This window comes from Zootoca vivipara, chromosome 6 (genome assembly GCF_965207765.1).
Source record: "Zootoca vivipara chromosome 6, rZooViv2.hap1.1, whole genome shotgun sequence".
Lineage (NCBI taxonomy): Eukaryota > Metazoa > Chordata > Lepidosauria > Squamata > Lacertidae > Zootoca > Zootoca vivipara.
Window position 1 is genome coordinate 83,354,617 of NC_142589.1, and position 12,470 is coordinate 83,367,086.

Sequence of the window (12,470 nt, forward strand, 5' to 3'; positions counted from 1 at the left end):
TGTGGACTCCTGAGCCAGCTCCCTGCTTGGAGCAACGGGACCCCGTGCCCACTTGGCCTGCAGTGCAGAGCCCCCCCCCCAATCTCCGGGGCTGGGCGGGAGCCAGATCTCTTGGAGGAGGGGGCCACTTGCCCCACATTCCCAGGCGCAATCGAGGCCGGCCAGACAGTCTCGGTTGTTCTTGGCTGCCCTGCGCCCGTCTGGGTGGTGCTGGGAAGGGACAGATCCTGCCAGGCCTTTGAGAGGGCACGTCTGCAGGCCAGCCAGCTGGGCCGCGGTCAGAGGGAGGCCAGATTAGGCAGAGGGTGAAGTTGGCATGGGGAGAGGGCAGGGCGGGAGGCGGGAGGACCAGCCGGGCACCAGCGACGGAGCAGATTAAGAAAGCAACACGGGGGGGGGGCTTCTCTTGCGAACCAATCCCTGCTCTCTGAGGCCAGACCAGGCACAACGGAGTCCAGCCCCAAGCTCTCCCTCTTTTTAACGTCAGAAATGTGTAAGCTTCTGAGCCTCACAGAGTCCTTCAGCGGCAGAACGGCATCCTATACTCCTTGTTCTCTCTGGAAAAGCTGTCATGGCAGGAAGCAGCCTGCAAGTTGTGTCCTTGGAGAGAACCACACAGAACCCCTCCTGCAAGGCAGGACACTCATCCCCCCCCCACCAGCGTCAACCTGAGCTGAGGGTAAAGGAAGGGACAGGTGTCGTCCCCCCCCATCCTGCCCCAACCACCCGCTGTCCCTTTGACCGAAAAGGCTCCCACAAGGACTGGGGCGGCTGATGTTGCCTTTCCAAAGCTCTCTGGAACCAAAACAATCCAAGTAAAAAAGTCCAGGAGGCAGGATCTGAAACAATGGATTCAAACGGCAAGAAAGGAGATTTTAACTAAACAATAGGAAGAGCTTTGTGACAGCCAGAGCCGTGAGACTCCCTCAAAAGAGACTCTCCTTCATCGGAGGTTTTTAAGCAGAGGTTGATCTTCTTTGGCAATCCCTTGTAGCCGAATAAGATGGTCTTCCTTGAACATGGTCTTAACAATGGGTCCTTAAGTGACTGTGGAGGCCAATTCTGGATCCACACGTCCTTCCACAGTGGGGACATGGGTTTCCAGGCGGGAGTTGATCACGGTGTGGATTTGCCAAGCATGCCTTCCTCTTAGCACGTTTCTCCCTTGCGTCCTGAGTTCGAGTGTCTTCAAAGCCCATGACACCTTTGGTCAAGGCTGTTCTCCAACTGGAGCGCTCGCAGGCCAGTGTTTCCCAGTTGTCGGTGTTTATACTACATTTTTAAAGATTCGCCTTTGGAGAGTCTTTGAACCTCTTTTGTTGACCGCCAGCATTACGCTTTCCATTTTTAAGTTCGGATGTCAGGGATTCTTCAGCTGCGATTCCTGCCTTCCAGGGGGTTGGACTAGATGATCCCTGGGGGTACCTCCCAACTCTACAATTCTAACATCCTGAGATTCTATGAAAACCTCCCCTCCTGCTCCACCAGAGGGGGGGGGTTGCGCTTGGGCTCTACCCTGCTTGATCCCCCGCAATGCAGGAGCCACAAATGGAACCCCCCCCCCGGCAGAAGACCCGCCAAGCTCCGCTTAGAAACCTCCAAGGAAGGAGAGTCTGCAACCTTCCAAGGGGGTCCATCCCCCCGTCACACGGCTCTCGACATCAGAAAGTTCTTCCTGATGTTCAGGCAACTGCATCTCTCCATCTTTCTCCAGCCTCGCTGGACATATGGAAGCTGTAATTGTAGCCTCGAGCCCAGTTTATATTATCTCCGTGTTTATTTCTCCTTACATAAAGAAGAGACTGTGTCTATTTATGCTACGTTCTGCAAGGCTATTTGGGCATATTTTCCTCATCATTTTCGTTTTGACCTCCACCCAGGTCCTGCCTCCGTTATTGGCTTGTCAGTTTTGGTTCGTTTCGTTAGCTGCTCCAGCTTTGCACTTCAACACTCGAAACCTTAATAAATGTTATCTTTTTTGGGGGGGGGGGGACGGAGTGACCCAGACAGCCTTGACAAAACAGGGCCCCTGCAGATAGAAGCTCCCACCAGTCCCCACCAGCACAGCTCTAAGTTGCAAGGGTTGGTGGGAATTGTAGTTCAAAACATTGGGGCAGGGGGTTTCCAGGTTGGTGGGGGCCACTCCGGGGCAGGGGCAGAACACAACATCCGAGGAGCCTCCTGAAATCAGAACCATCTAGTCCTGTTCTCATAGGAGCCAAATACCCCTCAGAACACAGGATTCCAGGTAGACTGCTTCTGGAGCTGGAGGTTCCATAAGAAGAGCCGGGGGGGGGGGGGGACATACAGTCCAGCAGTCGCTTCCCACAGTGGCAACCAGATTCCATTGTGGGAAACTCGCAAGCAGGATTCGAACTCAAGAGCGCTCTCCTCTCCTGTGGTTTCCAGCGACTGGCATTCGGAAGCCTTGTTCCCTCCAACCATGGAGGGCAGAGCAGAGCCATCGTGGCCATCAATAGCCCTCTCCTCCAAGACTTTATGTTAAAGCCATCCCAGTTGGTGGCCACCTCTGCCTCCTGTGGCAGGGAGTTCCCTAGTTTAACTGTGCCCTGCGTGAAGAAGGATTCCAGCCCCGGATGTGACTCCTGGCTGCCAAAGCGGGCTGTCCTCTGTCTACTTCTGACGGTCAAAATTTAGACCAGGGGGGACATAAAGCTTCCAGGATGCCCACGACTCACTCCTTTTCAGGCCTGACCCCATGAGGCAAAGGGCAGCCAGCTCAGTCTGTGAGACCCCCAGAAGGCGGCACAGAGGCTTCGCTGCTAGCCCCTCCCCACCCCCTTTGGAAACCTTTTGGACCACATGAAGAGGAGGATCAGGGCAAGGACTTTGCCTTCTTGCTCACCAGGAAAGGGCCTCAGCTGCACATCCCCCTGGCCAAGAAAGGGTGTGGTGGTGGGGGAGGAGGAGGAGGAAGAGGAGGAGGAGGAAGAGGAGGAGGAGGAAGAGCCACTCAACAGAGGAGCAGATTCCCCATCATTCAGGGATTCTTCAGCTGTGATTCCTGCAGTGCGGGGGTCAGACTTGAGGACGCTTGGCTTCCCCCCAAACCCTGCAATTCCACGATGCCATAAGGGGGTTCTGTGCCAGGGACCCCTCAGTCCCTCTGTTGCGCTCTGGCAGAATGGCAGCCCCCACCGGAGCTAGCCACTTGGGCACCTGAAGCAGCGCACATGTCATGCTGTGATTGGCGCCTGGGGGGGTGGGGGTGGGGCGGTGATCCGCCCAGGGGATGTCACCCCCCGGGGATGAGACCTGGGGCAGTCCGCCCCCACTGCCCCTTCCCTACGCCCCTGGATGGGGCTGCAGAGCAAGGCTGGCATACCTGCCCTGTGTACCTGAGGGAGCGCCTCCATCCCCATCGTTCTGCCCAGACACAGAAGTCCCCCTCTGAGGATCTTCTGCTGGTTCCCTCACTGCCAGAAGCGAAGTTACAGGCACCCGGGCAGAGGGCCTTCTTGGTGGTGGCACCCTCCATTCAGATGCCAAGGAGATAAATTAATTACTATCTGACTTTTAGAAGACATCTGAAGGCAGCCCTGTATTGGGAAGTTTTTAATCTTTGGTGTTTTATTATGCTTTGATATTTGTTGGAAGCTGTCTAGAGTGGCAGAGGCAAGCCAGTCAGATGGGTGGGCTATTATTATTATTATTATTATTATTATTATTATTATTATTAGCAGCATTTGGAGCCCCCACGGTAGAAACAATGTGGTAGTATGTGAACTGCAAGTGTCTTCAGGAGCAGGAGAAATTTTGGGGGGTGGGCAGGGAGGTCAGGTCTGACCCTCCACAGGCTGTAGGGAGGAGCCATAGCTATGGGGCAAATCTCGGGGGGGGGGGCTGAGAGAAACTCTTCTGCCTGCAACCTTGGAGAGCTCTTGCTGCCAGCCAGTGTCTTCTGAGCTAATGGACCCGCTGGCCGGATTCCTATGTTCCTGGGAGTGGCGGAGGCAGGAGCGCAAGAGCCCTCCCACCCCACCCCCGTGAACTGTAGACTACGTCAATGAGCTGTGTCCCCTCCTGGGGCGCCGCTGCCTCCCCCCGCGCAAGGACCAGGCGCTGCTCCGGAGAGCCAGCGAGGCACGACACGCGGGGAGAGGGAGAGGCACGCCAGGACACGCCTCGCTTTGCACACCCACCCACGCTCAGCCTGTGGAGCATCACAAAGCACAACAGGGAGGAGAGGACGGGGAGGCGCCCCCCCCAACAGCCCCCACCCTTCTCCAAGCCTCCAGCGTGCAGGACACCCCTCTCCAAGCCTGCAGAGGGAAACTGAGGCACAGGGTGGCCCTGAGGCTGCAGAGACCCCCTGCCTGCCTCCTCTGGGCCTGGGGATGGAGCTCAGGCCCCCTGGCTGCCCGCCAGAGGCAGCTGGGCCCATCTGGCGGAGGGAGGGCTCTGTGCCAGCTGGCCGCATCCTCTCCCTCCAGCCCCCGAAGGAGCCTCTGCCGGCATCCGGGGGTCAAGAGAAGACCCTCGTGGGGCGCCAGGAAGAGAAGGCGCTCGCAGGGTTAACGTGGGTGGGGAAGCAGGCAGGCCCCCCACCAACCCTCAGCGCCTTCTAGGAGGTGGGGGCGGACAACAACGAACCCCTGGCTCCCGAGTCCCTGCCCCCCCTGCAAGGTGTCACTCAGCAGCCACTCATATAACTCCCAGAAACATCAGGTTTTAGGGAGGGAGAGATCTGCACCCCCAGCCCCCCCCCCTGCAAAGTTTGACCGTAGAGGTGGAAGGGATGCAACGCAGGAGGGGCAGCTGGAGAATCCCATCTGCCCGCCTGACCGCAGCCGCAGAGGCCATGACCCCCAGACCCATTTCCTGGGGTCAATTCCACACACAAACACCCAGCTTTAGACAGGGAAGAGGGAGCGGGGAGTGACCCTGTGCCAGCGCAGCAGCTGGCAGGTGGGTGGGAAGGAGGGAGGGAAGGAGGGGATCCTTGCACTGGGGGGGGGGAACCAGCTAGTGGGGACATCTGGTCAAGTGGCAGAGGGAGGGGGGGGGAGAAGCTCTGCCCTTCTCTGTTCCTGGGAAACAGAAACCACATTCCAGGAAGGGGAGGAAGCCGTTGCCCATGGCAGTGAACCTGCAAAAGGACCAAAGGATGCCAGGGCACCAGAAAGCCCCCTTCCCCCCCATTTCTCCTAGCCCAAATAGGGGGCGGGGTAGCCACAAACCTCAGCAACAAGACACAGGGCCAGGTGAGGGGCAAAGCTGTGCCTGGCACAGCAGGGAGAACCACGCAGGAGGCTGTGACTTGGGCACGGAGCATGCCGGGTGGCACACGCCATCCAAGAAGGGCACTTGATGGAAGAGGCTGACCCCTTATCCATCGGGGCAGCCGGGGGTCCTGCTCCCAACTGCCCAAGGCAGAGTGCTGCATCCCCCTGCCTGCCCCACCCCTGATCTGTGCCAGCCCCCCACCAGGTCCCCCTGCTGCAATACTCACAGACACGGAACCCGGGTCCCCCTTCGGCCGGGCCGGCGTCCGCCCCGCTGTACAGGGTGGTGGCATTGCCCCTCTCGCAGCGGTTGGTGCAGTGGCCCTCGCTGCTGCAGTGCACCCGGCAGATCATGGGGGTGAAGAGGACCTTGACCCTCTGGGCACAGGCAGGCAGGTGGTCCCGGCAGAGCAGCAGCAGCATCAGCAGCAGGGAGACCGCCGGGAGGAAGGAGCGCCGGCGGCCGTGGCGGCTGGGGATCATGGCCCCGCGCAGAAGAGGGCGCCACGGGCGGAGGAGCCGAGCAGGCAGGGGAGCCGGCGACCCACCGCAGAAGCTCACGGACCCACCAGCTAATTGAAAGCAGTCGGGTGGGCGGTGGGCGGGGGGGGCCCTCGGGCGGTGGGCCAATAACAATGTTTACGAGGGACGGCGACGGATGGGAGTGTTAACTCTTCGCCTGCTCTCTCCGCAGCCCAGATGGAGCGTCGCTGCTTGGGCTTGGCACCCACCCGGGGGCCGCCCTCCTTGCCTCCGCCCCCCCAAAGCCGGGTGCCAGCAGGAAAGCAGCAGCCTCTGCCGAAGTTCCCAGAGCAGCCACATCCCCGCCCCCCCCCGCCGTCCAGCAGTCCTGTCCCTTTCGCAACCCGAGTAGCACCCCCCCCCCTGCGAGGGAGAACTAGTCAGCTCTTGCTCAGCATTGCACTTGTCAGCTCAGAAGGAGCCCCCCCCCCCAAGAGTCCTGCCCCAACCTACCTCAGCAGCTGGCTCCTGGGACGAGAGGTCTCTTCCCCCTCCCCAAGAGAGGAGACTCTCTCCTCCTCTGCTCCCTCCCCCCCTCCTCACCGAGGATATGAAGGCAGGCCCCCACCCCGACTTCAAATGCGCCGAGAGGGGCCCATGCAGCAGCGCCCCCCCCGCATCCTCCTCCAGCTGCTGGATCTACTCAAAGAAGCTTTGCCTTGGAATCTCCCCCCCCACTGGCTCCAGCTGTTCAACCCCCCCCCCCGTAAAAAGACTCCCAGCAAACGCAGGTGGGTGGGGGGCGAAGGAGGCAAACATCTGTGCCAAAGGAGCCGCAGCCCCCCTAGCTCCCCACCCCACCCCAAGTTCTCCATCTTCCCAAGTCTTGAGTTCACATTGCTTGCTTCACATTTGAAGGAGAAGGAGCTCATCTCCCCCCCCCCAAGAAAAAAACATGAGGTTGTCCAGGGGGTGACAAGGTGGGTGTTTTTCTTCTGGAGGGAGGGAGGGGTGCGTAAAAGGCATTGCCCCCCGCCCCCCCTTCTGGAGTGGCTGAGCAGAGCACTCCCAGGCAGCAACAGGGGGTGGGGCTTCCGAACAGGCTCCCCAGGGAGGAAGCTGGCTTGTGGGGGGGGGAGAAAGCAGATCTGTCCCGCTCCCCCCAGCCAGCCAGGCCTCACCCTCCCATCGCAGGCCAGGCTGACGTCATCTGGAAAAACTCAGGCAGAAGTGGGGGTGGGTGGGGGTGCAGAACAATTGCCGGATCCGGAGGGGTGGGGACTGCGCTGCACATGGGAACCCGTCTGAAACTGCCTGGGGCAACGGGGCGGGGGGGGAAGGAGGTACCCAGAATAACGTCAGGGCTCTGGCCCTCCCTCTCCGCAATTGCCAGAGGCTCATTGAAGAAGCCAAGAAGAGCCTCTGGGTCAGGCCAAAGGGAATCCTGAAGTCAGGATTCGAACGCAAGAGCAACTCTTCCGGCAACCGTGATTCAGAAGCGGTGCTGCTCCCCAGTGTGGGGGCAGAACAGAGCCGTCCTGGCTAGGAGCCCTCAAAAGCTTTCTCTTCTTCCTTCTTCTAGCTCTTTCAAAGCCATCCAAGGCAGCGGTCACTACTGCCTCCTGTGGCAGGGAGTCCCACAGCTTAACTCTGCACAGCACTGAGGATTTCGCACCCTGGGCTACAGGAGAAAGCGGCTCTCTCCTGGCCACAGAAACAGCACAAGAGAGCCCACAAGCTTCCACACTCCCCTCCTTCCCAAGCAGAGGAGGGCCCCAATCCTTGCACAGAACAGGTGGCCATTCCAGCGCCTTCCAGCCTCCCCTCCCCCCCACCCCCTGTGCCCAGTACCTTGGGGCCTTGGCGTTGCTGGGGGGCCATGTCCAGGAGGGCCATTGTTGTCCTCGCTCGGCCGGGAGGCCAGATGCTGTGCCAGGATCGTGGCCATCTTCTCAGAGGGGCCCAATGTCTTCCGGCGCCGGAGAACCACCTGGAGCTCAGCCAGCCTGAGGGGAATGAGTCTCAGGTCAGCAACACACAGGAAGCAAATCCCCACAGAAGACAGGACACCCCAGACCTACCTCTGGCACCATGACCTCTCCCTCCAAGCACAGCCCCACAGAAGAAGCAGCCACTGGATCAGGCCAGGGGCCCATCAGCTCCAGCCTCCTGTTCTCACCGGGGCTGAACAGATGCCCCAAAGGGAAAGCAGAAAGCAGGATTCGAACACAGAGCCTGTGTTGCCGGTGACTGGCATTCAGAAGCATGGCTGCCTCCGACTGGGGAGGGCAGAGCACATTTGTTGTAGGCAGGCAGCCTTAGAGAAGTTTGCAAAGAGATGCTTGGCATGGAAAAAATGGAGAAGACATTTTCTCCCTCTCTCATGATGCTAGAACCTGTGGACAGACAGGGTGAAGCTGAGATTCAGGGAGACAGAACACATTTAAACTGTGGAACTCCCTCCCACCAGGAGGCAGCGAAGGCCACACTCCTTGATGGGTTCCAAAGACAAATTTGTGGCTGTTAGGCAGGATGGCTCTGGCCTGCCTCAACAATCGGAAGCAATGGAGGATAGAGTGCTCCTGTGTTCGAATCCTGCTTGCAAGTTTCCCACACTGGGCCTCTGGTTGGCCACGGTGAGAAAAGGAGGCTTGACTAGACTCTCTCTCTCTCTCTCTCTTTGTTAAATTATTTTATTAGTTTTCAATTATAAAAATCCAATATACACACATCGTATCAATACCATATTACACCACACATTTCTCATTAACATTAAAAAAATAACCAAAGAGAAAACATATTTACCCACCCCCAAATCCTCGGACTTCCCTCCACCTGTTCTTCTGGTTCCTTAAATAAACCAAATCTTCTTACATTCCAGATCCCTTTACCCAATTTTCCAACTACTAAACAATTAACCTTGTGATATACTGCACAGATATTTTAAACATTCCAACCACTACACATTACACATATATGCTTACAGACTATTTCCCCTTTTAAAATTATCCTTATTGTTGCTTTTTGCAAGCGTTTAATCCATGTCTGCTGATGTCCCTATTAATTTACAACCACTGGCCCCTAGGCTAGACTCTCTTGACCTTCGCACCTCTTGCTCCCCAATGTCCCTTCCCTGAAGGGGAGCCGCTCCCCTCCTGTCCATTTTGGCTACCCTTTTCTGACTCTGCAATATCCCTTTTGAGATGAGGCAACCAGAACCGTGCGCAGGATTCAATTGTGGCACCCTGCCCGCTCCGACTCACGTCAGGGGCTGCCAGCGGATGGCCATGGAGCGCAGGGGCGCCCGGGGAGGCTGCGGCGTCATCGTGGGGCCGGGGGCCGCAGCGTGCTCGCAGCGGGTGCCATAGAAGCCTGAGCGGCAGGTGCAGCGCTGGGGGGCCCTGCACTGGCCCCCATTTCGACATCGAGGGACGCAGACGGCTGGGGAAGACGAGAGAGAGGTCAAAGCAGGTCCATCAGGAACCCCCTTCTGCCCCCCACCCCTCGTTAGCCATCCTATGGCTCCCCACAGTTCCTGGGGGAAGAGCCATTGCAAACCAGGGGCAGAGGGGCTGCCGGGCATGCAGAACGCCCCACTTAGGATCATAGAATCATAGAGTTGGAAGAGACCACAAGGGCCATCCAGTCCAACTTCCTGCCAAGCAGGAAACACCGTCAAAGCATTCTTTAAGCCTCCGCTTAAAGACCTCCAAAGAAGAAGACTCCACCACTCTCCTTGGCAGCAAATTCCACTGACGAACAGCTCTTACTGTCAGGAAGTTCTTCCTAAAGTTTAGGTGGAATCTTCTTTCTTGTAGTTTGAATCCATTGCTCCGTGTCCGCTTCTCTGGAGCAGCAGAAAACAACCTTTCACCCTCCTCTATATGACATCCTTTTATATATTTGAACATGGCTATCATATCACCCCTGAACCTTCTCTTCTCCGGGCTAAATATACCCAGCTCCCTAAGCCGTTCCTCATAAGGCATCGTTTCCAGGCCTTTGACCATTTTGGTTGCCCTCTTCTGGACACGTTCCAGCTTGTCAGTATCCTTCTTGAACTGTGGTGCCCAGAACTGGACACAGTACTCCAGGTGAGGTCTGACCAGAGCAGAATACACCCCACCTCCCCAGATCTCTCCTGGAGAAGCCAACATGGGGCTGTCTAGATGTTTCTGTGAATCCCCAAAAGTTCAGGAGTTCTAGTCCAACAACATGAGACCCCAATCAGCCATGAAGCTCACTGAGTGGCTTTGGGCATGCCTCTCTCAACCTAACCTGGGTATGTGTGTGTTATTGCGTTGTTGTTTTTCTGATTACCATATTTTTCCATGTATAAGACAATGCTTTTTGCTAAAGAAAAGTAGGCAGAAATTGGGTGTAGTCTATACACGGATAGTGAATGTGCTTGGGCGTGTGATGAATGTCAGCAACAACCAGGAGATTGTCAGTGGTGATTGGGCGGGTGATTGACGGCTGTGGCGAGGCAGGCAGGCAATTGGCGGCTGTGGCGAGGTGTGCGATCAGCAATGGCGGGCGGGCGGGTGAGCGATTGGCGGAAGTGACACCCCCCACTCCCCCAAAAGCTAAACAACTTCATTTCTTAATTTCGGGTTTCTTAAAAAATAAGGGTCATCTTAATACATGGGGGTGAAAAAATACGGTTTATATGTTGTGATCTTTTCTGTGAACCACCCTGGGACCTCCAGGTATAGGGCAGTATATAAACTCAATCAATCAATCAATCAATAGCAAGCTACTGCACAGGGTTATTGTGGGGATTAAATGAGGAGAAAGGGAATCATAGAATCATAGAGTTGGAAGAGACCACAAGGGCCATCCAGTCCAACCCCTTGCCAAGCAGGAAACACCACCAAAGCATTCTTGACATATGGCTGTCAAGCCTCTGCTTAAAGACCTCCAAAGAAGGAGACTCTACCACACTCCTTGGCAGCAAATTCCACTGCCAAGCTCTAACTGTCAGGAAGTTCTTCCTAATGTTTAGGTGGAATCTTCTTTCTTGAAGTTTGAATCCATTGCTCCATGTCCGCTTCTCTGGAGCAGCAGAAAACAATCTTTCTCCCTCCTCCATATGACACCCGCTCCTTTGAGCTCAGGGGGGGGGGCAGAAATGCAATGCAATAAAATAAAACGAAATAATCGGGAGGGTACCCTTGGGGTAGACAGCACTGCATGGCATTGTAGGGGGTTGGACTAGATGAGCCTGAGTTATTCCCCCGTCCCAACTCTACAATTCTATGATTCTACCATCTGGGTGGACCTTCAGGGCCCGACTCAGATTCCTATAAAGTGGGGGGGGGAACCCCTCACTTGGAGGGGAGCTCCACACCCCTCTCTTGCCCCACAGGGAGGCAGCCCAGAAGGCAAGGCAGGTGCTGAGAGCTCCCCCCACAAGCCTGGCCGGCTGCTCTGTGGGCGAATCCCTGAAGCTCTGAAACAAGGGGGCTCCCCCAGGGGAATCGGGGTGCTGCAGCAGAACACTCTAGGCATGCCCCCAGAGGTCAAGGGATCAAAGCCTCGCATGGCAAAGGGCCATCGCAACTGGCAGAGCACCTGCCTTGCATGCAGAAGGGCCCCGCTTCAATGCATGGCAGCGTCTCCTGGGAAAAGCCTGAAGACCCATTGCTGCCAGCCAGAGTTGGAGATACAGTGGTACCTTGGTTCCCAAACACCGAAAACCTGGAAGTGAGTGTTCCAGTTTTTGAATATTTCGGAAGCTGAGCATCCGATGCGGCTGTCGGTGATTGTTTCCAGAGCGCCTGCACCAATCTGAAGTCGCGCCTTGGTTTTCAAACATTTCAAAGTCAAACGGGCTTTAGGAGTGGATTAAGTTTGGTACTTTAGTTTTTTGCTATTTATTTTGCGTTTTTGTTTTTGAGGCTTTTTCGGTTCATTGGTTTCTGTGACTGTGTGAACCCAGTTCAGCTACTGATTGAAGTATTGATTGTGTGACGGCGGAAATGGATAAAAAAAAGCCATCCAAACAATGACTATCATTAGTGCACGTAAGAAAAAATAATAATTTTAACTTTTATCATCTACAATACTGTCTTATTTATTTTATAATATAGCACATGGATTATTGCTTTCATTTTATGGTTCAATGGTCTCGTTAGATGGTAAAATTCATGTTAAATTGCTCTTTTAGGGGTTGTTTTTGAAAGTCTGAAACAGATTAATCCGTTTTGCATGACTTTCTATGGGAAAGCCCACCTCGGTTTTGGAACAGATTAAGTTTGAGAACTAAGGTACCACTGTATCTAGCCGGTTTCCCAGGGAACTCTTGCGCAAAGGCCGTTGCTGCCACCTGCTGGCCAAGCGTGCAAGATGCTTTGAAGCCTGGGGAGAAGGGAAGGGGAAATAAACGGGAGGCCTCTAAAGACCTCTGGTGCTTTGGGGCGGACATTCTTAACGGAGGCGATTTGCACCCGGCTCCAGCCCTGGCTCTGGGAGATGTCATCTGCAGGGCCCAGTCTCCTCTCTGCTGCCCAGCTCTGCTTCCTAAGAGCATCATGGTTGGGGCCTGGACTAGATGAGCCCTGGGGTTCCTTCCAACTCCACAGTTCTGTGGTTCTATGACCAGGAGAGCCCTCCTACCCAAGCAGCTTCCTTCAGTGACCAGCCAGAGATTGCAATTGTTTGTATCGTCATAGAAACAGAAAAGTAGACTTGGGAGGGACCCCCAAGGGTCATCTGTTCCAACCCCCTGCAAGGCAGGAATAACTAAATAGTTATTGCATT

The 12,470-nt window shown here is 55.9% G+C and overlaps 1 protein-coding gene across 3 annotated transcripts in view; it reads right to left on the reverse strand.

The window, feature by feature from the left end:
* Positions 1-12,470, reverse strand: part of LTBP4 (latent transforming growth factor beta binding protein 4) — a 55,330-nt gene that overhangs the window by 37,993 nt on the left and 4,867 nt on the right. Inside the window, exons 3-4 of one of the 3 annotated variants that reach the window (XM_088671249.1) lie at positions 8,972-9,149; positions 7,560-7,714 (exon numbers count right to left, since the gene is read on the reverse strand). In XM_088671249.1, the coding sequence (XP_088527375.1) occupies positions 7,560-7,714; positions 8,972-9,149 (333 nt within the window). Of the gene's footprint in view, positions 1-5,473; positions 6,047-7,559; positions 7,715-8,971; positions 9,150-12,470 lie in introns of those variants that run through there. The other 2 variants (XM_035118511.3, XM_035118512.3) reach the window with 2 other exon arrangements.